The following is a 26,394-nucleotide window of genomic DNA, read 5'->3' on the forward strand; positions in this document are numbered from 1 at the left end:
ACTTGTTGACATTATGAAGGAAATGGCTATATATTCTCATAAACTCCATGGTTCTCAACCTTGGGTACACATTAGAATCACTTGGGAGTTTAAAAAATTTCAATGCCCAGGGCTTCATCCTATGCCAATTTATCTGTCCTGCTTTAAACCCAGTCTCTACTATTTCCCTGATTCTAGTTCCCAGCATCTGAGGATGGATCTCTCAGCTGTAAAGCTCCCAGACCACATGTGTCTGAGAAGCTGGTTCTCCTACTAAAATAGCCTAGTTTGAAAATCAGAGTCTTCAGATACTCTTATATGCTCTTCCTGAGGCCTTAGCTCATTCTGTCCCCCATTCCTTTGATCTCTTGGACATTGAGCCTCTTCTCTGGTGATCTTAGCTCTGGTTCTGTTTTCTCAGAGATTCCACAATTGAAGGCTTAATCCAGCTGTAGTCATAGTGACTTCAGCCTCTGTCTTGCCCTACAGAGGCACCAGAACAATGGGGATTTTGCCCACTTGGGATCTGGAGTCTTGTCAGAATACTGCTTTTGTCCCCAGGACTAGCCCAAGATAAGATTGAAAATGGTTGAAATTTGTCTCTGGACCCCAAATTCTCTGCTCATGTGTACGTGATTATACATAAAAAGCCATTAAATCCATGCCAGATTAAACTTGTTGAATAATAGTCAATCTTAGCAGGTTAATAAAGGTAAAAGAAGCATAAGTAGAGGGTGGTAGTGGTAATCTCAGCTAATGTCTAGTGTCCCAGGCTTAAGGCATGGTTCCTAGAGAGTATTACAAAACAATGTAAGAGAGCATTTAAATGAAATTTGGGGTCAAAGACTGTTCAGAGATGAACATACCTGTTTCTGAAGTTGGTGTGTTCTGGCAGAGGTACTATACAGAGAGTCAGAGAGAGTGTACTTCAAATTAAATTGAATCTGGTAAGGTAAAACCTTTTTCCTTTGGAATTTGTTCAGAAATGATTTAGGTGTTATACCCAGAGTTTTTGGTCCTATGAGAGTTTCTTGGGAATGAGGAAGGGTTTGCCAGGATATTCTGAAAAAAACATTTTAGGCATCAAGTCTTTTGTGGGTTGTAAATCTCAGATTCTTAATTTAATGTTATTGGAGGCTTTCAAAGGACAAAGAACCAAGTTGCAGAGTTTTAAACTCAGAGGTAAGGTAGCATAGAAACTAATAACCTTTCTCATCTAAATATTATTCAGCTCAGAATGCATTGATAAATCCTTGACTTATCATACTTTATGGTGTTGTCTCTTAATGGGTAGAATAGTTGATGGAGAAGTAACAGGGGTCATGAGCCATGTCATATTTGTCATCTTGAGGTTTGTTTTAGCTTGGGAGGGGAATCATCAGAAATAGGCCCTAGGTTTTAGGAAATCAGATTTCACAAATATTTAGGGAAATGCTCTCTCATGACCCAAGTCTTGGGCCATAACTGGGAAAATGGCTTGAGAATTTGAGGTTTTTGAAAAATGAAATTCATGGGGACTTCCCTGGTGGTCCAGTGGCTAAGACTGTGCACTTCCACTGCACAGGGTGCAGGTTCGACCCCTGATCAGGGAACTAGGATCCTGCATGCCGTGTGGCGTGCTGCTCCCCCCCCCCAAAAAAAGAAATTCATGATATATAATCAGAAATTAACACAGTGAGGAAAAAATGGAGACAAAGATTAATGGATATATGCTATTTTGTGATCTCTCAAAGGCTGTGAGAAGAGTACAGTATACCAAAGTATAAAAGAATACCAAAGTCTATAAAAATAGTGTTAGAAAATCTCCGTTTCCTAACCTGAACTCTTGACAAGTGCTAAGGCTAACAAAAGGATTTTGTAAAAATATTTTGATAGCAAGACCAAAGGCTCATTACATGGGATCGATGATGTAACAGAGTAAAAGAAGAATGGCTCTATCTCATTCTTTCTCTTTTTATTTTTCATCAAATAAAATAACCTTCAAACAAGAAAAGACAAGAGGAAATAATCCCTGATAAGAGGGAAGTGAAGCCTTAGATAAGGGGATTGATTGTACAGGAGTACCCAGCCGCCTTAGCAGTAAGTTTAGTTGCTCATATAAATGATCTTTTAGAGATACTGAGAGATCATGCTGATAAGTAATGCTTGAATAACTGTATACGACAGAGGCAAATTGTTTTTCTAGAAGGAAAATGAAGAAAGTGGATTCTCCCTTACAAAACATAGTGAACTTGATGTTGATGAGGCACAAGATTTTAGAATGTGTTATTAAAATTTACTTTTTAAGTCACAGGAAGTAATGAACATGAGGAGCTATTATGGATTCATTAAAACAAAAATGCCGGAACAACTTCAGTTCCTCTCTTTGGTAGGTTTTAGCAAGACTAGAAGAACAAAAGAGTATAAATAAAGTATTATATCTTGTTGGACAAGATGGAGAAATGTGGGTAGAATAGTACAGTCAGGTAAACATGTAAATAATTATAGAATTAAAGTATTGGTATGATATTACCCATAATATGTCACATACTATCTTTTACTAGAACATGACAGATATTCTTGACTTTGACCTATTCAAATCATTGTTGATGACATATAAAGGCACAGTGATCTGATGATTAAATTGAACAAGGACATGAGATGGGTGTGGGGCAGGGACTAGTAATATGGAATGATGAAGACAGCATCTAAAATGATCTCAACTGACTGAAGTGATGTGCCATATCTAACAAGATGAGTTATAGTAAGGACAGGTACATTTGCATAGCATTTTCTACTTTGCAAAACACTTTCACACCCCTAGTCTCACCTGGTTTTCAGAAGAACTCAAAGAGATAGAGATAGTGGTATGCATTATCATGGTTTTACCAAGCAAAAAACTAGGATTCAGTTTTTCACTTAAAGTCACATTTTCTTTGTTGTGGTGCTGGTGGTGGTGATGATCTGTTTTAGTTTTTTTTTCTTTTTTTCCTTTCTGCCTGGAATTCAGATTTATGCCGAGAGCACTGAATGAAGAATGTTTTATGCCTTTTTCGGTCTGTATGTTTTTACAGCTGTATTGAGGTATAATTAACATATGATAAATTGTATCTATTTAAAGCGTGACAAGCTTTGATATATGTATATATTTGGGAAACAGTCACCACAATTTAAAAAAAGGTATTTATCAAGTCCAGAAGTTTTGTTGTATACCTTTGTAATTTATCCCCTTTTCCTTCTCCTTCCTTCCCTCTTTCTTTTTTCTTTTTTTATCTATTTATTTATCTATCTATTTATTTATTTATTTTTGACTGCGTTGGGTCTTCGTTGCTGCGTGTGGGCTTTCTCTAATTGCTGCAAGCAGGGGCTACTCTTCGTTGCGGTGCGCAGGCTTCTCATTGCGGTGGCTTCTCTTTGTTGCGGAGCACGGGCTCTAGGCGCGCGGACTTTGGTAGTTGTGGCACGTGGGCTCAGTAGTTGTGGTGTACGGGCTTAGTTGCTCTGCGGCATGTGGGATCTTCCCGGACCAGGGCTCGAACCTGTGTCCCTTGAGTTGGCAGGCGGATTCTTAACCACTATGCCACCAGGGAAGTCCCTCTCTTTCTTTCTTTCTTTTTTTTTTTTTACCTTAAAAATTTTCTTTTTCCCTTCCCTTTTTCTTTCTCAGGTAACCACCGGTCTGCTCTCTGTCATCTTAGATTAGTTTGCATTACCTAGAATTTCATATAAGGAGAATCACACAGTATGATCTTTTTTTTGTCTTTTTTCACTCAGAAAATTATTTTAAAAGTCTCTCGATGTTGTTGCATATATTAATAGTTTTGTTCCTTTGTATTGCTCAGTAGTATTTTATTGCAAGGGAAGTACCACAGTTTGTTTATCCACTTACCCAGTAATGAACTTTTGAATTGTTTTCAGTTTTTGGCTATTACAAATCAAGCTGCTGTGATTATTCATATGTAAATCTTTGTGTGGACATATTTTTTGATTCTCTTGGATAAATAACTACAGTGGAATGACTGAGTCATATGATAGCTTAACTTTTCAAGAAGCTATTAAACTTCCCCAAAGTGGTTTTGCCATTTTACATTCCCACTAGCATTGTATTTATAAGAGTTCCAGTTGCTCCACATTATCTCCAGTACTTGATATGGTCAGTCTTTTTAGCCATTATAGTGGAAGTGTAGTGTTGTCTCATTGTGGTTTAAATTTGCATTTCCCTAATGACTAATGTTGAAGATATTTTTGTGTACTTATTTGCCATCCATATATATTCTTTAATGAATGTTTAAATCTTTTGCTTATTTTTCATAGGTTGTCTTGTTGAATGGTAAGAGTTCTTTATATATTGTAGATACTAGTCCTTTGTCTTATACGTAGCTTGCAAGTATATTCTCCCATTTTGTGGCTTGTCTTTTCATTCTCTTAAGAGTATCTTTTTTTTTTTATGGTTTTGCCCCGCATCTGCTTGATACTAATTGGGCAAGACGGGGACATGCTTTTTTTTTTTTTTTAATTAATTTATTTATTTTTGGCTGCGTTGGGTCTTCGTTGCTGCACGCGGGCTTTCTCTAGTTGCGGTGAGCAGAGGCTACTCTTCATTGTGGTGCGCGGGCTTCTCATTGTGGTGGCTTCTCTTTGTTGTGGAGCACGGGCTCTAGGTGCGTGGGCTTCAGTAGTTGTGGCACGCAGGCTCAGTAGTTGTGGCTCTTGGGCTCTAGAGCGCAGGCTCAGTAATTGTGGCGCACAGGCTTAGTTGCTCCACGGCATGTGGGATCTTCCCAGACCAGGGCTCAAACCCATATCCCCTGCATTGGTAGGCAGATTCTCAACCACTGAGCCACCAGGGAAGTCCGAGAATATCTTTTGAAGAGCAAAAGTTATTAATTTTGAAGTCCAATTCATTGATTTTTTTCCTTTTATGATTTGTACTTTTCTGTCCTTTTTAAGAAATCTTTTGCCAAATCAAAGATCAGTAAGTTTTCCTCATATGTTTTCTTCTAGAAATTTTATAGTTTTAGCTCTGAAATATAGGTCTATGATCCATTTGTAGTTTATTTTATATATTGTATGAGTTAAGGGTCAAGGGGTTTTGTTTTGTTTTGTTTTGCTTATGGCTATTCATTTGTTCTAGCACCATTTGTTGAAAAGATTACCCTTTCTCCACTGAATTCCCTTAGCACTTTTATTGATAATCAATTGACCACATATCTATGTGGATCTATTTCTGAACTTTTTTTTCCTGTTGCACTGATTAATTTGTTTTTTGGGTTTTTTTGATGCCAGTATCACACTGTCTTGATTATTGTAGCTTTACAGTAAGTCTTGAAATCAATTCTTTTTCAGAGTTGTTTTGGATTTTTTAGGTTCTTTGCATTTCCATGTTAAGTTTAGAATTGGCTTGTCAATTTCTACAAAAAACCCTGGGGTTTTGATTAGGATTGCATTAAATCTATGGATCAATTTGGGAAGAATTCACATCTTAACATTATATTAAGTCTTTTGATTAATGAACACAGTATCTCTTGACTTATTTAGGTATCTTTACTTTTTCTTTGTAATGTTTTATAGATGTTAATGTTTAGGTTTTGTACAGCTTTTATTGAAATTACCCCTAAGTATTTCATATTTTTTATGCTATTTGTAAATGGTATTTTTTAAATTAAAAATTCTGATTGCTTGTTGCTAGTGTATAGAAAAACAGTTGATTTTTGCATGTTGGCTTTGCATCCTGCACCTTTGCTAAACTCACTTATTAGTTCTAACTTCTTTTTTGTAGATTCCTGAAGATTTTTTTACATAGATTGTCATGTTGTCTGAGAATAAAGACAGTTTTATTTCTACCTTTCTAATCTGTATGCCTTTTATTTCTTTTTCTTTCCTTATTACACTGGCTAGAACCTCCAGTACAATGTTGAATAGAAGAGGTGAGAGCAGACTTCTTCTCTTGTTCCCAATCTTAGGGGGAAAGTATTCAGTCTTGTGCCATCAAGAAATATTACCTGTAGTTTTTTCATAGATGTCCTTAATCAAGTTGATGAAGTTCCCCTCTGTTCCTGGTTTGCTGAGTTTGTTTTATTGTGAAGGGAGGTTGGCTCTTGCAGTGATTTTTTTCTGCACCTTTTGAGATGATCTGTGATTTTTCTTTTTTTAGTCTGATAATATGGTGAACTGCATTGATTGATTATTGAATCTTAAACCAATCTTGCATTCCTTTGATAAACCTCAATTTGTTATGATGTATTATCCATTTTATATATAGCTGGATTCCATTTGCTAAAATTTGTTGCTTTTTGTTTTGAACCTATATTTACGAGAAATATTGATCTGCAATTTTCTTATAATGTCTTTTTTTATGGTTTTGGTAACAGGATAATGCTAGCATTATAGAATAAGTTTTTAACTTCAAACCCAGTGTTTCTTCTATTACAGTATTGAAGTTGCCCAAGAAACAGAATGGGGAGTTATTAATTAGCATGTTGAAAATATCTATAAAATAGATAGGCTTCTTATAAGCCTTTGTGTTTAAGTTGGCAATGTCCTGATTGTTAGGTTGATTATTGTTGACGTGCTTAAATTGAAGCTAAATAATTTTTATATAGACATAAAGGCATAAAATGCATAAGGTAGAAAAGGAGTCATAAAAATTGCCTACTCTGAGCAAGTGTCAAGGAAATGCCTAAACATAATGACTGACAAGATGATGTATTTTCTGACCATCACCTTACCTATAAGCAGTTACTGTCTATCATCCTCAGTAAAATTTATATCCTTTAGTATTCCATAATAGCCCATCTTAGGCTGCCTTTTCCCTTTCCATTCCATTCACACCACAGATTTCCTTAGAAGGCCAGTCTGGAAATAAAGATAGAATAATAGTCACATTCTTGGTCTGTGACTGAGGTTGAGAATAGTTGACCAGTTGGTACATCTTTGGGGTATTAAGCAGTGATAGGCAGTACTTGTTTCTATCTTGTTCTCATTGTAGCTAGGGGAGGCCCTCAACCTGGAGTGAGTCCTTCCTTCCCCCGTCCCTGTTTCCACTTTTCATTGGTCCATGAACAGAGGCTAGGAAGCTCTAGGGGTGGGCCCTGTGTTAGTTTGAGTTCCAGGGTTTTCACCAGTGTATTAGACTAATGTTTTTTTTTGTTTTTTTGTTTTTAACATCTTTATTGGAGTATAATTGCTTTACAATGGTGTGTTAGTTTCTGCTTTATAACAAAGTGAATCAGTTATACATATACATAGGTTCCCATATCTCTTCCCTCTTGTGTCTCCCTCCCTCCCACCCTCCCTATCCCACCCCCTAGGTGGTCACAAAGCACCGAGCTGATCTCCCTGTGCTATGCGACTGCTTCCCACTAGCTATCTATTTTACATGTGGTAGTGTATATATGTCCATGCCACTCTCTCACTTTGTCACAGCTTACCCTTCCCCCTCCCCATATCCTCAAGTCCATTCTATAGTAGGTCTGTGTCTTTATTCCTGTCTTGCCCCTAGGTTCTTCATGACCTTTTTTTTCTCTTAGATTCCATATATATGTGTTAGCATACAGCACACGGTATTTGTTTTTCTCTTTCTGACTTACTTCACTCTGTATGACAGACTCTAGGTCCATCCATCTCACTACAAATAACTCAACCTGGAGTGAGTCCTTCCTTCCCCTGTCCCTGTTTTCACTTTTCATTGGTCCGTGAACAGAGGCTAGGAAGCTCTAGGGGTGCGCCCTGTATTAGTTTGAGTTCCAGGGTTTTCACCAGTGTATTAGACTAATGGTTTTTTAACTCTTAGTTGTTAAATTTCATTTTAAATGAAAGCTTAATGCAGAAGCCCAATAAACAAAACAGATACAAGCTTGATTCTGTTAGTATAAATAAATTTTGCAAATTCAATATTTTAACATTCTAAATTTAATGAGAGCAATAAAGTTGTGATGAATGCAGATCTAATACCAAGGGGTACAGGTAACATTCTTCTTCAGTAACCAGTTTGTTTGGTTGAATATCAGTATTGAGAAAAATCCTGACTTCTCAGATAATTTAGTTACATGTGACTTTTTTTTTTTTTTTTAATAGCTTGCCTTACAGTCTCAGAGTATTTTTCAAGTAAACTCATCCAGAACTTGGACATAAAGGAGTAGGAAATTGGTTTCACAGTTCAGTCACTAACAGTTTCTAACAAACTGCTTACATTTTTTATCATGTATTAAAAAGTCAGGAAAAGGGGAAAAAATTAAATGCTAAACAGTTGGTATTGTGTTGATGAGACCATTTATAGGTTCCTTTGTTGACTGCTGTTATGCTTTGATTAAACACACAAGGCAAGATATGCCCTCATTTCACCTGCCACTTAATTGCTTGTGACATGCATGTGCTGTAGTGCATTTGCTTGTAAAGCTTTTAGTGAGCAAATATGTGCAGGCCTGAATTGGGTTGGGGTGGAGGATGGGGAGGGAGAACAAAAGACCAGTGTAGCATTACAAGCCTTCCTAATCAATGACACGTTTACTAGGAGTCCAAATATATACACAGAGATAGCAGGAGAAAATTTATTTTGAGGTTTGCATGAAAATGAGTTAACATGATTGTGAGATCTCCAGTTATTAATATTTGGTATAGAACTAATTTGAGTGTGTATATTTTTATTACACTTAAAAATATTCTTTTTAAAAAACTATTTTCAAAAGGATATTCAAATCAAATGCTTGTGGAATTCCTGAAACTCTTCAGCAGGACCTGAGGTTCTGTGGAACAGTTTGAAGACCACTCTGCTAGACCATTGTCATTCCACATAGGAATGTTTTCTCCAGCTTCTCTTCAATCCTTATTTGAAATTAGAATTCTGGTAAATTAAGGGGAAAATACATAGGTCTCTATCACAGTGTGTTAATATTTATGAGTTTTCTATGCTTAATGATAGCAAAATAATAATTTAAAAAGCAATCAACAATGAATAACAAAAATTGAGACAGAATTCACCCCCCAAATATGAGGTATGTGTAATTTACAGTATATCCTAGTATTTAAAATATCTTTAAAATGTCTGCTTATTTTTTATGTTTCACATATTCTTGTTATTTATATGGGCAAAAATTCATATTATTAACAGGTCTAAACTGAGACACCAATGATTTGCGTTCCTAAGTCTGAGCTTTAAAATGGAATTTCAAACTCTCTTAACTCTCATACATTTATACAAGTTTTACCTGAAAGGAAGATGATAATATTCTTTGGCTTGTTTAACACACACAGCACACATAAGGATATAATGAAGATGTAGAGTTTTCACAATGTTGCTTCAAAATAGATTTTTTCCTTCTCATGTGATCACTATGGATTTTCTACCCCACACCTCTTCATTTCTCTCAGTCAGTTTCTTCACAGTTTTCATGCAGCTTTTCTCTCACTTTTACTTTTTTTTTTTTCCCCCATCAAGGTACATTTTATTGAGGTTTTTTAAAAATTTTTTAAATTTAATTTTATTTTTTTATACAGCAGGTTCTTATTAGTCATCAATTTTATACACATCAGTGTATACATGTCAATCCCAATTGCCCAGTTCAACACACCACCATCCCCGCCCCCCCGGCACTTTCCCCCCTTGGTGTCCATACATTTGTTCCCTACATCTGTGTCTCAACTTCTGCCCTGGAAACCGGTTCATCTGTACCATTTTTCTAGGTTCCACATACATGCGTTAATATACGATATTTGTTTTTCTCTTTCTGACTTACTTCACTCTGTATGACAGTCTCTAGATCCATCCACATCTCAACAAATGACTCAATTTCGTTCCTTTTTATGGCTGAGTGATATTCCATTGTATATATGTACCACAACTTCTTATTTTTTAAATTAATTAATTTATTTTATATTTATTTTTGGCTGTGTTGGGTCTTTGTTGCTGCGCACGGGCTTTCTCTAGTTGTGGCGAGAGGAGGCTACTCTTCGTTGCAGTGCATGGGCTTCTCATCGTGGTGGCTTCTCTTGTTGTGGAGCACTGGCTCTAGGCACGTGGGCTTCAGTAGTTGCAGTGCATGGGCTCAGTAGTTGTGGCTCGCGGGCTCTAGAGCGCAGGCTCAATAGTTGAGGCGCACGGGCTTAGTTGCTGCGCGGCATGTGGTATCTTCCCAGACCAGGGCTCGAACCCGTGTCCCCTGCATTGGCAGGTGGATTCTTAACCACTGCGCCACCCAGGAAGTCCCTGTACCACAACTTGTTTATCCATTCGTCTGTCGATGAGCATTTAGGTTGCTTCCATGACCTGGCTATTGTAAATTGTGCTGCAATGAACATTGGGGTGCATGTGTCTTTTTGAATTATGGTTTTCTCTGGGTATATGCCCAGTAGTGGGATTGCTGGGTCATATGGTAGTTCTAGTTTTAGTTTTTTAAGGAACCTCCATACTGTTCTCCATAGTGGCTGTATCAATTTACATTCCCACCAACAGTGCAAGAGGGTTCCCTTTTCTCCACACCCTCTCCAGCATTTGTTGTTTGTAGATTTTCTGATGTTGCCCATTCTAACTGGTGTGAGGTGATACCTCGTGGTAGTTTTGATTTGCATTTCTCTAATAATTAGTGATGTTGAGCAGCTTTTCATGTGCTTCTTGGCCATCTGTATGTCTTCTTTGGAGAAATGTCTATTTAGGTCTTCTGCCCATTTTTGGATTAGGTTGTTTGTTTCTTTAATATTGAGCTGCATCTCACTTTTACATTTGATTTATTAGAACCCCAAAATGTATAATTGAAAGAGATCTTAGAGGTGATTCAGTCCTATTCCAGTTTTTGAAGTTCAGAGTGAAATAATCCTAACCAGATGCTGGCTGGAAAAGAGCTTGAGTGTGTCTCCTTGAGTGTACAGATTTATATAAAGAAACAAAATCACAAAAATAAATTTATTTATTTATAAACTAACCACTTTGGTTCTAGAATCTCTGTGTGGTCTTCCCTGTAACTTTAGACTTTGAATTACTAATTGGCAGAAAAATACTCATTTTATTTTAGTAATATACATATGTACATAAATAGTGATATTCTTCTATTTTTAAGATCCTATGGCACTGTAGAATAGAAACGAGCAGACAGATTGAGACAGGCAGATCTGAATTGAAATATTAGTTCAGCCACCTACTAATTGTGTGATCATGGGAAGTTACTTAGCCTCTCTAAGTCTCATTTTCTTCATCTGTAAAGTAGAAAAATAACATGTATAAAGGTCCTTATGCATATTAGGAGCTCAATGAAGTGTAGGCAAGTAAATAAGTTGGTTATAATGATAAAAGATAAAGGATATGTTAAAAGCATGACAGCTGAAAGTGAAAGGAGAGGAAAAAGGACTGTAGTAGGGACAGTATGGAAGAATAGGAAAAATTGGGAACTACAGTAGATAGGAAACAGTTCAACTTGTATTTAGTTTAATTCTAATATTTTAAAGCACATTCTTTTCCTATTGCCATTAGTATATACTCTGCACAATTTTAACCCTTATTGAACTTAAACATTTTCTCTTGTGATCAAATTGTATTTAAATTTTTAAGTGTCGTTTTTACTTGTTTTTATTAGTGTTATTGTTCTCTGAGTAATCACACATATTTTAATTTAATTTACAGGTGGCCGTTTGTTGCATCTGTTTTTTTGTTATCCTTCCTCTAAATCTTGTTGGTACAATACTTGGCCGAAATCTGTCAGGTCAGCCGAACTTTCCGTGTCGTGTCAATGCTGTGCCTCGTCCCATACCGGAGAAAAAATGGTAAAGAGAATGAAATTTTATGTGATTGCTTCTCACAGTATATAAATTCCTAAGGCTATTATGTATATATAATTTTTAGAATTGGCATGTATTTATAAGTTTAAACTTAAGAATTTGTCTTTTTACTTTTTCCTTCAATTTATATTGCTAGGAGTAGTAATAAATGATATGCTTATTTCACTTTTTTGAATATTGGTGCCATTTACAGAGAAATCAAATGCTTTGGTAAGTACACTAGTGCATAGAGGTGGGTGGGACCTAAAGCGGCAGCCGTTGTATAACTGCAGTCTATAAACCAGATTTGACCTGCTGCCTGTTTTTATAACTAAAATTTTGTTGGAATATAGCCATGCCTGTTTGTTGACATATTGTCTGTGACTGCTTTTACAGGGTGGCATCAAAGTTGAGTAGTTATGACAGAGACCATATCACCTGCAAAACCTGAAATACTTACTATATGAACCTTTACAGAAAAAGATTGCCAACCCCTGGCTTCTAATTTCACTTTCTTTTCCAGATATTTTATTATTCGAAACAACATTGACTGATAGCCATAGATTTTGTATCAATTGAGAGAGGAATTAGTATTGAGACCAATTATAATTTACTGACCTATGTTCTTTATCTTCTGGGATAGTATAGAATCTCTCAAATACATTTTTCACATTTTATGCACAAAATGTATTTTTGAGGATCTCCCATAATTCAAGATTTCATCCTGACAAAGGATGACAGGTATTTCTGTTTAACGGCTAAAGCGATTCTTCTATTGCAATAGTGTAAGCATAGTTTATAGTTCATTTGACCATTCAGCTTTGAAATAGTGATTCTTGATGGATTTTTAACTTGAGATGGTTTGTATTTTTTCAACTTTTGGACATAAAGTGAGATGTCACTAATATGTTTATGTTTCTCATTTTCATAATTCAAATTTGAACAAAATGTGAACTCATTATATGTTTTGCCTTTTAAGATTAGTAAATTGAGGACTTCCCCAGCAGTCCAGTGGTTAAGACTCCACCCTTCCACTGCAGGGAGTGCGGGTTCGATCCCTAGTCAGGGAACTAAGATCCCACATGCCGCACGGCGCAGCCAAAAAAATAAAAATAAATAAATAAATAAAATAAAATTAATAAATTGAACGTTTTAGTGATGATTTATGCTATTCTTCATTCTTTACTTTCCTAATTCTTACTTGCAGACATAAATAGAACAATCTTACTGTACATTTTTTTTATTCCCCATCTCATAAGAATAGCTATACGGTAGACTCTACATATTCATAATAAGGGATATATATTGAAAAGCCTCTTTTCCTAGATATTTTGCTATATTGTAAGTATAACTTATGTTTAAGTACTTATATAGTCTTTTGTAGACTTGGAGGTATGTAGACATTTGCAGAAGTGGAGGCTGAATAAAATAGCCCCGTAGTGTAAAGGAGAGTGATCTGTTCTAGTCTTAGGAATTGTCCATGTTCTTTTTCTCTTAGATTGGTGCTTATGAGAACTTTTGTAGTCTGTTTTTTAAAGTCAGTTTTATCTTCAAATCAAGATGAGACCGTTAAGGCCCATTGACCTAATGTTTGTTCCTTTACCCATTACTGGGGAGGATGAGGTTAAAGGAAAAGCATAGAAATCACAAAAGTTCCTCTGGGTCACTAGGGCTGGTGAAGGAGAGGAAGGAGCAACACGTGACCTTGCTAATAGCCATGGGTCACATTTAGGTGTAGGAAGGCTCGCGTGTCTCTTCATTTTCTTTATATAGTTGTATGGGAACCAAAATCTGAATACTAGATCTGGCGGGCATGTCATTTTTAACCTCTGTGGATCTTGGCTTTCTATAAAAGGAGGAAAGAAGACTAGACTTTAAAATTTTTTAATTTTTTTTTTCGGCTCTCTAACTCATTTTCTTCTCAGTTTTGTAGTTTGTTCATTTCAGAAATAGTAGTTTACTATCTTTTATGTGCCACATACTGTGCTGGACACTGGGAATACCTGGGTGAATAGCTTCTGCCTGCCAGGGTTTATAATCTAGTGAGGTATTTAATTAGACAGTACAGTATAGTGTGGTAAGTGCTGCCATGGAGTTACGTTCAAGAGACAGTGGAAGAACCCACCTCTTCTTGGGAGACCCGGGAAAGGCTTTACAGGGAGAACACTTGAGTCAGTGCTTGCAGGAGAGAGCTATGAGACGAGGGAAGGCATTCCAGGTGGAGAATTACCAATTGCAATCAATAAATGTTTGTTGAGTGAATGAATGAGGTTTGAATTTTATTTTTTATTCATTCTTTGACTCCTTTTATAACTCAGAACTCGTAATACCTTAATTGTATGATTCATAGGAAAACAAATTACTGAACCAAGGCAAGCATGAGCAAAGAGATTGGCAAGGCCACAATTTGGGAAACATTATTTCAGATGCAGGGGGGTCTCAAGACTTTTATTTTCTTTCACTATGGCTTTCTGTAAGTAAATGACAAAAATTTTTAGAAGTTAACTGAAAAGTATAGAACAGGAGCCAATACTCACAGTTTTTCTTGAGTTCTGCCAGTAGCAAGTATTTGTGTTCCACAAGTTCTTATCTCGGCCTTGAATGCCAAAAAGAATTTTGACTATAACCTACAGCTAATTTGAAGTCCCCTCTCAGTACTGTGCCTCTTTGAATTTTTGTTTTTCTTTTTACTGGTTTGTTTCTATCCTTTAGATTATTTTTAAGTACCAAGCATCTGATTTCTATTATCAGGGTTTATATAATATAATGTGGAAATCATACTAGAAGTTTACTGTTAATTTTAATATTTTCCAGGTTCATGGAGCCTGCAGTTATTGTTTGCCTGGGAGGAATTTTACCTTTTGGCTCAATCTTTATTGAAATGTAAGTTTTGGCAATGTATTTATGTTTTGGGGGATTTCATTGTAATAAGAAAATTTAGGAGTCAGGATAGGTATAGAATCATCAGATGGGCAGGCATCTAACAGAGTTAGTTTGTTAAGTCCATGCTTCTAGAAAGGGGTCTACGTAGTCTATCAAAAGGTGGTTTTCTGCTTTGTTCTCAAATATTCAGGTGAAGTTTATACTGTTTTTGTATTGTGTTCTAGACCTTTCTCACCAAACAGGACATCTTAGAAATCAAAGCATGCATGCTAGAGAATGCATGCATGTCAGACCAGCCTTTGATCACCTACATGATATAAGAAATTACTGATTTTTATTTTTAAAATATTTCTAAGGGTCCAGGGAACTAAGTAAGCCATTACCTACCAGTTAGTCAAGATCCTGACATCTTTGGATACACATTCATTCCTAGTCTTCTTCCATCGAGGCCCACAGGAGTGCTGGGAATTATGTATGTGTTTGGGGGTGGGAGATATGCCATCTTGTGCCCAGTTACCATGCTTCATGTCTGCATCCTTGGTCCCCACTGCAAAATATAAGCATTTCTTTTCTCAGCCTGTGTTCCAATGTTCCTTGATGGGAATACTCTGGCATTTTAGGAAAGACAGTTCTTTGTATGGGAGTTTTTCAAGAACTCCAGTCATACACCTCTGGATCCTGCCCATGAAATGCCAGTCATTGTGACTACTCAAAATTTCCTTACACGTTTCCAGATGCCCCAGTGCTGATTCTCTCCTGTGTAGTGGATGCCTCCTTAAGAGGTGTGATTGAATCTGACAGTTGGTTAATTGAAAAAGTTGGCTCGTGTAAGGGAATTATTAAAAAAAGATACATACATAACATTTTATTTTAACTTAAAACAACTAAAGGTACATCTTTCACTGATTTTTTAAAAAAATACAGAGCCAGGTCTTGCTTTTGTACCCAGTTGACGTTTCCATCATTTTTACCTTTGAAATTCATAATGCATCTTCTGTATTTTCCAACCTTTTTAAAGTGGAGCAGGAATGTAAAGACCTGTCTGAAGTATCCTAAGTGCAGAATCCTTCTAGATTTGTACATTCGTCCCCCAGTCTTTTATAGTTGTCTCACCCACGCCCAGTTTTATCACTTTTTTTTTAGTGGCTCACCTTACTGAATTTTTCCAAAGTATTCAACATAATTTTCATAGAAATCATAATTCTTTTAGCTATCATGTTTATTTCTTTATGTGACATTTAAATTGTCTAATTACACTAATAAGGACAACTGACATAGATTTGGGCCACTCCTGGTGGTCACCTGCCAGCTGTGGGTATTAATTAGTCGGCACCTTAGAGGGATTGGAGAGCATGTCACTCTAGCTCATGGTTTAATAAAACCAGTTCGAGAAATTCTTTTGTACTTTCTGACTTGTGTCCTCACCCTGATTTGACTTGCCACTATTTTTTACTTCCTACCCTGTCCATACTACCTTGTGGATCACTCCTCTTCCTGTTTTCTCAGGTACTCTGTTCCGTTTGGTAGCCACACTCTGCTGTATCTTTAACTTCTCTGCTTTGACCACCCTCACACCTATTCTCCTCTTGATAGCCACAGTGGTCTTTTTAAGGTATCAGTCTGATCATGTCACTTATTTGCTAAAGACTTCTCATTTTCATTGAGGTAAGGTCCAAACCCCATCACATAGTCAATAAAGACCTTCATAATATAGAATCTGGCCCTGTTCTCTTCTCCAACCTCATTTCTTATATCTCACAGTTCATTTGAAGTTCTAGCCATACTGAATTACTTTGAGTCTTTCTAAATACAGTGAATTCCTTTATTTGTGAGCCTTTGCCTTTGCTGTTCCAATGCGTGGAACATTCTTCTAGCTCCCCACCCACCATGCCTTATCTGATTCTTCTCACTACCCTTCCCTACCCCCAGAGCCCCACCCAGCCAAATCTGTAAGTTGCCCCTGTTAGGTGCATTGGAGAAGCACTTGTGTGTCATGATTGCCCCTTTACTAGTTCCCACTGAACTAATCTCCTTGAGAGTAGAGACTTTGTCTTCAGTTCTGTTCTCACTGCTTCTCTGATATGTATAGGGCCTCTGTAAATATCTGTTGAAAGAATGGGTGATGAATAAGGTAACTAACAAGCAGAAGGGAACAAGAAAAAGAAAAGAGGCTAAAAAACCCTTTTTGTTTAACTATGGCTTGTGTAATGGAATTAGAGTAAAGGATCTTTTTTTTGGTATAAAATCTTAATGCCCTTTCTCTTGTGGTACTGTGAAAATGGCATGAAGCTTCCATAGGCTTTCTTTTCCTAATTATTTTTATTTTACTAATTTTATACATTATTACTATATCAAACCTTTTTTAATTTAATAGGGTGTTTTATAAAATATAAAATACATTGTTTATATAGTGTCGTATCTAGAAAAAAATGAAAGAACGAAGAAATTGACTTTATTTTAAAAATAAGAATTTTTAGCTATTTTCATTTTTCTTCTCCACAATATACTCCTTAAGCTTCTAATTTATTTAGTTTGCTTAGAGATGAATACCCTACCCTACTAATGAGTCTGTTCTTGAAAGATTATCTAAGAAAATATTTCTGAGAGAATTTTAAATGATTTAATGAAAAGGGGGTAAGGGAAACTGTTGGAAGTAACTTGAAAGAAAAATATTGAGATTTAAGTGAGAAAAAAGTGAGAACTAAGATGCAAGTGAGATTTAGCAAGAGCAGTGTGAGCTACATGAATAAAGACTAGAAAACTATGTCTTCGTTGTGTTGTATTTAGGTATTTCATCTTCACATCTTTCTGGGCGTATAAGATCTATTATGTCTATGGCTTCATGATGCTGGTGCTGGTCATCCTGTGCATTGTGACCGTCTGTGTGACCATCGTGTGCACATACTTTCTACTAAATGCAGAGGATTATAGGTGGTGAGTATTTATTTCTGGGAAGAACCTCTGGGGACCATAATATTTTTAAATAAGATTCCATTTGAAGTGTATCAAGTGGAGTAAAAGATCTGTATAGAAATTTTCCTCAAGATAGTATAGGGATTTTTTTTTCAATTATAAAAATGTTGACTATTTTAGAGGAGAAATAATATCAGTCAAAAAAATTTTTTTTGGTATTAATGAGGGTCATTAGTTTAAACACTAGGAGACAGGTCTGAAAAAGGAAATGGTTTATTTAGGGTCATTTATAATAGGAAATTTGACAAAATTTAGGATCTCTCCTTCCAATTCTTAGGCTTTCTCCTCGTTGATATATTTAAATGCCATTGTACATTTGTACATGCATTTGTTTTTAAATATACAGAATCTTAAAGGATGTTTTTATAAAAGTCTTTGCTTTAAAATCTTTCAGTGCCATCCATTCAAAAGGGTTACTTTTTTTCTTCAGGCAATGGACAAGTTTTCTCTCTGCTGCATCAACTGCAATTTATGTTTACATGTATTCCTTTTACTACTATTTTTTCAAAACAAAGTAAGTGGAGACATTTTTTCGTTTTGTATTTTAGAAGCTAAGTTTGTCATTTAAATACTAGAATTTAGGCCTTATGTCTAAAGTAAAAATGGATATACTATATATAATTTTTTGGTTTTGTTTCAGGATGTATGGCTTATTTCAGACATCATTTTACTTTGGATATATGGCGGTATTTAGCACAGCCTTAGGGATAATGTGTGGTAAGTTCTGAACTTCCTGGAACATCATGAGTAAATCTTTGAGTGTTTCTGAATTAGAAAAATACAGTAATTGGAAATTAAGAAACTACTTTCTGTTGTTTGATCAGGAATACCAAAATAAACTCAAGCATCTGATTTCAGTCCTTTTGACTATTCCTCAAAATCTAATTTATTACCTCATTGATTTCTTTTTTACTTTCCTGTTTTTAGTAATTCTGTATAGCGCTATTTTTATTTTCCATACCACAATTAGTTTCTTATTCATGTAGAGAATTGTTGTTTTTGTTTGTTTGTTTGTTTTGTTTAGATTCTTTGGAAAAGATCATTATGTAAACAGGTTAAGGTTTGGCTGAATGAATTTTGTTTGGAAGTTTCGGTTCCACCGTTCATGGAGGTAGCAGTGTCCAGGAGGCAGCACAGTTGACTGGTTATCAGTACACGCTTGGGGGTCTGTAGACTGGGCTTAAGTTCTGGCTGTGCCATCTGTGGTTCTATACCTTGAGCCAGTTCCCCAAGCTCTCCAAGCCTCTGTAAAATGAGGATAATACCACTGTTTCATGGGTCTATCACAATCTTCCCTTAAATGGAAGAGGTAATAGTTATCGCCATATAATAGAGTCTCTAGTATGTGTGAAATAACTAGAAAATAAAGAAAGAACTTTTGGAAGCAGCATGAAAAATGGAAAAGACATGGACTGAAGAGTCTGAGAGACCTAGATTAAATCTCCATGCTGCCACTCACTGTTTTTTTGTGGCCATGGGAAGGTGTATTAACCTTTCTAAATCTCATTTTCTAATCTATAAAATGGGCATAGCTTTCAGAGTAGTTATTTGTAATAGTGTCATGTGTGTGAAGCACCAAGTGTAATGCAGGTCTGTTATTAGGTGTTAAGAGATAGCCAGTTACATGGGAGACATGGTGGAGAATTTCTGGGAAGAGCTAGACTTAGGGGGAACAATTAGTCCTGGTTGTGAATCGCATTGCCCCTACTTAATAGCCCTGTTACTGTGGCCAAATTATTTAACCTTTCTTCCTCAACATTCTCATTTGCAAAACAGTAGTAATACCTACCTTGCAGGGTTGTGATGAGGAGCCAGTGATTGACTGTGGGTAAACATCAGGTGGCTGGCAGATGCTCAGTGAGTGCCGGCTGCTGCTGTTACTGGATTGAGGAGCGCCAAGCGTCTTGGGCTGTCCTTCTGTTCTGGGGTTGTGTCTTTGTTTCTGTAGTTTCTTTGGGTTTCTACACCTTGTGTTTTCATCTCAGAGCAATTTCATGACACTTAGTCCTGGCAGAGGTATCTTAAGGGAAGATGTACAAGCAGCTCACTTTTTTTCCTGATTCAGGTTTTTACCCAATAAACGAGGCTGATTCCCTAGTTACCTCATAGGAATGTTGTAAGACTTAAGGACTAGTCACTCTGGAGACATTTCCGGATAGTGTACAATTCAGAACTACCCCACACACACACCTTTTTTTTTTTTTTTTTTTTTTTTGATAATTCTACCTTTAGCTATAGGATGGGCAATAGAATAAGGAAAACAGAATGATCTTGTTAAAACCTAGGTCCTGGTATGACATTTGTGGGCCTCTTTAGGGTACCAAGATTGCTTTCTTCCTTCCTCAGAGGAATCTGTTCTGCAGATTGGTAGTTGCCGGAGATGAAGGTGGTCAAAAGGTCCAAACTTCCAATTATAAGATGAATAACTTCTGGGGATGTAATGTACAGTAAGGTGATTAGATTTAATAATACTGTGTTTTATGTTTGTAAGCTGTTAAGAGATTGGTCTTAAAAGTTCTTATCATAAGAAAAATAACCTTTGTAACTATGTGAGGTAATGGATGTTAACTAAATTTATTGAGGTGATCATTTTGCAATACATACATATATCAAATCATTATGATGTCCACCTTAAACTAATATAATGTTACATGATAATTTAAAAAAAAGAATCCATACTCAGCCATAAAAAAGAATGAAATAATGCCTTTTGCAGCAACCTGGATGGACCTAGAGATTATCATACAAGGTGAAGTAAGTCAGACAGAGAAAGAAAAATATCATATAATATCACTTACATGTGGAATCTAAAAAATGATACAAATGAACTTATTTACAAAACAGAAACAGACTCACAGATTTAGAAAACAAACTTACAGTTACCAAAGGGGAAAGAGATGGAGGGGAGGGATAAATTAGGAGGTTGGGATTAACATATACACACTACTAGATATAAAATAATCAACAAGGACCTACTGTATATAGCACAGGGAACTCTACTCAGTACTCTGTAATAACCTTTATGGGAAAAGAATCTGCAAAAGAATAGATATATGTATATGTATAACTAAATCACTTTGCTGTACTACTGAAACTAGCACAACATTGTATATCAACTATACTTCAATATAAAATAAAAATTAAAAAAAAAAAGAATCTGTTCTGTTCGTATATACCATGTGTGTGACCACTGTACACACATATACAAATGACACTGACTGTAAAGTAGTAAAACTAATTTCACCAGCTATAAGGGAAGACAGTTCTCTATATTATAGTTACACATTTTATTTATAGCTGCTGTGATAACCTTTCCTCGTGATAATTAGTTAACCAACTTTGAGGGAAAGATGAATAGGAACTGAAAGCTAAACCTGGATTTGTGTTATATGGGAACATCCTATGTATCCCTTGGCAATCAAAAATTTCGTTTAGTATTATTGGCCATCCTTCCTTCAGAATATTGTTCCCTGGACTCCTCTTTATTTAATCTGAGATCTTTCTTTTTTTTTTTTAATTTTTGAATTTTATTTAATTTATTTTTTTATACAGCAGGTTCTTATTAGTCATCAATTTTATACACATCAGTGTATACATGTCAATCCCAATTGCCCAATTTAGCACACCACCATCCCCACCCCCCCACGGCTTTCCCCCCTCGGTGTCCATACGTTGGTTCTCTGCATCTGTGTCTCAACTTTTGCCCTGCAAACCGGTTCATCTGTACCATTTTTCTAGGTTCCACATACACACGTTAATATACGATAATTTGTTTTTCTCTTTCTGACTTACTTCACTCTGTATGACAGTCTCTAGATCCATCCATCCACGTCTCAACAAATGACTCAATTTCGTTCCTTTTTATGGCTGAGTAATACTCCATTGTTGTATATATGTACCACAACCTCTTTATCCATTCGTCTGTCGATGGGCATTTAGGTTGCTTCCATGACCTGGCTATTGTAAATAGTGCTGCAATGAACATTGGGGTGCATGTGTTTTTTGAATTATGGTTTTCTCTGGGTATATGCCCAGTAATGGGATTGCTGGATCATGTGGTAATTCTATTTTTAGTTTTTTAAGGAACCTCCATACTGTTCTCCATAGTGGCTGTATCAATGTACATTCCCACCAACAGTGCAAGAGGGTTCCCTTTTCTCCACACCCTCTCCAGCATTTGTTGTTTGTAGATTTTCTGATGATGCCCATTCTAACTGGTGTGAGGTGATACCTCATTGTAGTTTTGATTTGCATTTCTCTAATAATTAGTGATGTTGAGCAGCTTTTCATGTGCTTCTTGGCCATCTGGATGTCTTCTTTGGAGAAATGTCTATTTAGGTCTTCTTTTTTGGATTGGGTTGTTTGTTTCTTTAATATTGAGCTGCATGAGCTGTTTATATATTTTGGAGATTAATCCTTTGTCCGTTGATTCGTTTGCGAATATTTTCTCCCATTCTGAGGGTTGTCTTTTCGTCTTGTTTATGGTTTCCTTTGCTGTGCAAAAGCTTTTAAGTTTCATTAGGTCCCATTTGTTTATTTTTGTTTTTATTCCCATTACTCTAGGAGGTGAATCAAAAAAGATCTTGCTGTGATTTATGTCAAAGAGTGTTCTTCCTATGTTTTCTTCTAAGAGTTTTATAGTGTCCGGTCTTACATTTAGGTCTCGAATCCATTTTGAGTTTATTTTTGTGTATGGTGTTAGGGAGTGTTCTAATTTCATTCTTTTACATATAGCTGTCCAGTTTTCCCGACACCACTTATTGAAGAGACTGTCTTTTCTCCATTGTATATCCTTGCCTCCTTTGTCATAAATTAGTTTACCATAGGTGCATGGGTTTATCTCTGGGCTTTCTACCTTGTTCCATTGATCTATGTTTCTGTTTTTGTGCTAGTACCATATTGTCTTGATTACTGTAGCTTTGTAGTACAGTCTGAAGTCAGGGAGTCTGATTCCTCCAGCTCCGTTTTTTTCCCTCAAGACTGCTTTGGCTATTCGGGGTCTTTTGTGTTATCCATACAAATTTCAAGATTTTTTGTTCTAGTTCCGTAAAAAATGCCATTGGTAATTTGATAGGGATTGCATTGAATCTGTAGATTGCTTTGGGTAGTATAGTCATTTTCACAATATTGATTCTTCCAATCCAAGAACATGGTAGGTATATCTCTCCATCTGCTGGTATCATCTTTAATTTCTTTCATCAGTGTCTTCTAGATTTCTGCATACAGGTCTTTTGTCTCCCTAGGTAGGTTTATTCTTAGGTATTTTATTCTTTTTTTGCAATGGTAAATGGGAGTGTTTCCTTAATTTCTCTTTCAGATTTTTCATCATTAGTGTATAGGAATGCAAGAGATTTCTGTGCATTAATTTTGTATCCTGCAACTTTACCACATTCATTGATTAGCTCTAGTAATTTTCTGGTGGCATTTTTAGGATTCTCTATGTACAGTATCATGTCATCTGCAAACAGTGACAGTTTTACATCTTCTTTTCCAATTTGTATTCCTTTTATTTCTTTTTCTTCTCTGATTGCCGTGGCTAGGACTTCCAAAACTGTGTTGAATAATAGTGGTGAGAGTGGACATCCTTGTCTTGTTCCTGATCTTAGAGGAAATGCTTTCAGGTTTTCACCATTGAGAGTGATGTTTGCTCTGGGTTTGTCATATATGGCCTTTATTATGTTGAGGTAGGTTCCCTCTCTGCCCACTTTCTGGAGAGTTTTTATCATAAATGGGTCTTGAATTTTATCGAAAGCTTTTTCTGCATCTATTGAGATGATCATATGGTTTTTATTCTTCAATTTGTTAATATGGTGTATCACACTGATTGATTTGCATGTATTGAAGAATCCTTGCATCCCTGGGATAAATCCCACTTGATCATGGTGTATGATCCTTTTAATGTGTTGTTGGATTCTGTTTGCTAGTATTTTGTTGAGGATTTTTGCATCTATATTCATCAGTGATATTGGTCTGTAATTTTCTTTTTTTGTAGTATCTTTGTCTGGTTTTGGCATCAGGGTGATGGTGGCCTCATAGACTGAGTTTGGGAGTGTTCCTTCCTCTGCAGTTTTTTTGAAGAGTTCAAGAAGGATGGGTGTTAGCTCTTCTCTAAATGTTTGATAGAATTCACCTGTGAAGGCATGTGGTCCTGTACTTTTGTTTGTTGGAAGATTTTTAATCACAGTTTCAATTTCATTACTTGTGGTTGGTCTGTTCATATTTTCTGTTTCTTCCTGGTTCAGTCTTAGAAGGTTATACCTTTCTAAGAATTTGTCCATTTCTTCCATGTTGTCCATTTTATTGGCATAGAGTTGCTTGTAGTAGTCTCTTAGGATGCTTTGTATTTCTGCAGTGTCTGTTGTAACTTCTCCTTTTTCATTTCTAATTTTACTGATTTGAGTCCTCTCCCTCTTTTTGGTGATGAGTCTGGCTAGTGGTTTATCAATTTGGTTTATCTTCTCCAAGAACCAGCTTTTAGTTTTATTGATCTTTGCTATTGCTTTCTTTGTTTCTATTTCATTTATTTCTGCTCTGATCTTTATGATTTCTTTCCTTCTGCTAACCTTGGGTTTTGTTTGTTCTTCTTTCTCTAGTTCCTTTAGGTGTAAGGTTAGATTGTTTATTTGAGATTTTTCTTGTTTCTTGAGGTAGGCTTGTATAGCTATAAACTTCCCTCTTAGAACTGCTTTTGCTGTATCCCATAGGTTTTGTATCATCATGTTTTCGTTGTCATTTGTCTTTAGGTATTTTTTTATTTCCTCTTTGATTTCTTCAGTGATCTCTTGGTTATTTAGTAATGTATTGTTTAGCCTCCATGTGTTTGTGTTTTTTACGTTGGTTTCCCTGTAATTCATTTCTAATCTCATAGCATTGTGGTCAGAAAAGATGCTTGATATGATTTCAATTTTCTTAAATTTACTGAGGCTTGATTTGTGACCCAAGATGTGATCTATCCTGGAGAATGTTCTGTGCGCACTTGAGAAGAAAGTGTAATCTGCTGTTTTTGGATGGAATGTCCTATAAGTATCAATGAAATCTATCTGGTCTATTGTGTCATTTAAAGCTTCTATTTGCTTATTTATTTTCATTTTGGATGATCTGTCCATTGGTGTAAGTGAGGTGTTAAAGTCCCCCACTATTATTGTGTTACTGTCAATTTCCTCTTTTAGAGCTCTTAGCAGTTGCCATATGTGTTGAGGTGCTCCTATGTTGGGTGCATATATATTTATAATTGTTATATCATCTTCTTGGATTGATCCCGTGATCATTATGTAGTGTCCTTCCTTGTCTCTTGTAACATTCTTTATTTTAAAGTCTATTTTATCTGATATGAGTATTGCTACTCCAGCTTTCTTTTGATTTCCATTTGCATGGAATATCTTTTTCCATCCCCTCACTTTCAGTTGGCATGTGTCGCTAGGTCTGAAGTGGGTCTCTTGTAGACAGCATATAGATGGGTCCTGTTTTTGTATCCATTCAGCAAGCCTGTGTCTTTTGGTTGGAGCATTTAATCCATTCACGTTTCAGGTAATTATCGATATGTATGTTCCTATTACCATTTTCTTAATTGTTTTGGGTTTGTTTTTGTAGGTCCTTTTCTTCTCTTGTGTTTCCCACTTAAGAGAAGTTCCTTTAGCATTTGTTGTAGAGCTGGTTTGGTGGTGCAGAATTCTCTTAGCTTCTGCTTGTCTGTAAAGCTTTTGATTTCTCCATCAAATCTGAATGAGATCCTTGCCAGGTAGGGTAATCTTGGTTGTAGGTTCTTCTCTTTTATCACTTTAAGTATATCATGCCACTCCCTTCTGGCTTGTAGAGTTTCTGTTGAGAAATCAGCTGTTAACCTTATGGGAGTTCCCTTGTATGTTATTTGTCGTTTCTCCCTTGCTGCTTTCAGTAACTTTTCTTTGTCTTTACTTTTTGCCAATTTGATTACTATGTGTCTTGGTGTGTTTCTCCTTGGATTTATCCTGTATGGGACTCGCTGCGCTTCCTGGACTTGGGTGGCTATTTCCTTTCCCATGTTAGGGAAGTTTTCGACTATAATCTCTTCAAATATTTTCTCGGGTCCTTTCTCTCTTCTCCTTCTGGGACCCCTATAATGCGAATGTTGTTGCATTTAATGTTGTCCCAGAGGTCTCTTAGGCTGTCTTCATTTCTTTTCATTCTTTCTTTTTTAATCTGTTCCATGGCAGTGAATTCCACCATTCTGTCTTCCAGGTCACTTATCCGTTCTTCTGCCTCAGTTATTCTGCTATTGATTCCTTCTAGTGTAGTTTTCATTTTAGCTATTGTATTGTTCATCTCTATTTGTTTGTTCTTTAATTCTTCTAGGTGTTTGTTCTTTAATTCTTCTAGGTCTTTGTTAAATATTTCTTGCATCTTCTTGATCTTTGCCTCCATTCTTTTTCCAAGGTCCTGGATCATCTTCACTATCATTATTGTGAATTCTTTTTCTGGAAGGTTGCCTGTCTCCACTTCATTTAGTTGTTTTTCTGGGGTTTTATCTTGTTCCTTCATCTGGTGCATAGCCCTCTGCCTTTTCATCTTGTCTGTCTTTCTGTGAATGTGGTTTTTGTTCCACAGGCTGCACGATTGTAGTTCTTCTTGCTTCTGCTGTCTGCCCTCTGGTGGATGAGGGTATCTAAGAGGTTTGTCTAAGTTTCCTGATGGGAGGGACTGGTGGTGGGTAGAGCTGACTGTTGCTCTGGTGGGTAAAACTTTAATCTGCTTGACTGTTGATGGATGGGGCTGGGTTCCCTCCCTGTTGGTTGTTTGGCCTGAGGCAGCCCAACACTGGAGCCTACCTGGGCTCTTTGGTGGGGCTAATGACAGACT

The 26,394-nt window shown here is 36.3% G+C and overlaps 1 protein-coding gene across 5 annotated transcripts in view; it reads left to right on the forward strand.

The window, feature by feature from the left end:
- The window catches only part of TM9SF3 (transmembrane 9 superfamily member 3), a 76,882-nt gene that overhangs the window by 42,810 nt on the left and 7,678 nt on the right, over positions 1 to 26,394 (forward strand). The window contains exons 10-15 of one of the 5 annotated variants that reach the window (XR_014253090.1): positions 11,570 to 11,709; positions 14,518 to 14,586; positions 17,374 to 17,520; positions 17,990 to 18,073; positions 18,200 to 18,276; positions 19,906 to 20,011. Coding sequence is in view for 3 of the 5 variants with exons in the window: in XM_082423722.1 (XP_082279848.1) it covers positions 11,570 to 11,709; positions 14,518 to 14,586; positions 17,374 to 17,520; positions 17,990 to 18,073; positions 18,200 to 18,276 (517 nt within the window). In the remaining 2 variants the exon portion in view is untranslated. The remainder of the gene's footprint in view (positions 1 to 11,569; positions 11,710 to 14,517; positions 14,587 to 17,373; positions 17,521 to 17,989; positions 18,074 to 18,199; positions 18,277 to 19,905; positions 20,012 to 26,394) is intronic. The other 4 variants (XR_014253089.1, XM_082423722.1, XM_082423723.1 and 1 more) reach the window with 4 other exon arrangements.

Source organism: Balaenoptera physalus, assembly GCF_965194825.1.
Source record: "Balaenoptera physalus genome assembly, chromosome: 14".
In the NCBI taxonomy this organism is placed as follows: Eukaryota; Metazoa; Chordata; class Mammalia; order Artiodactyla; family Balaenopteridae; genus Balaenoptera; species Balaenoptera physalus.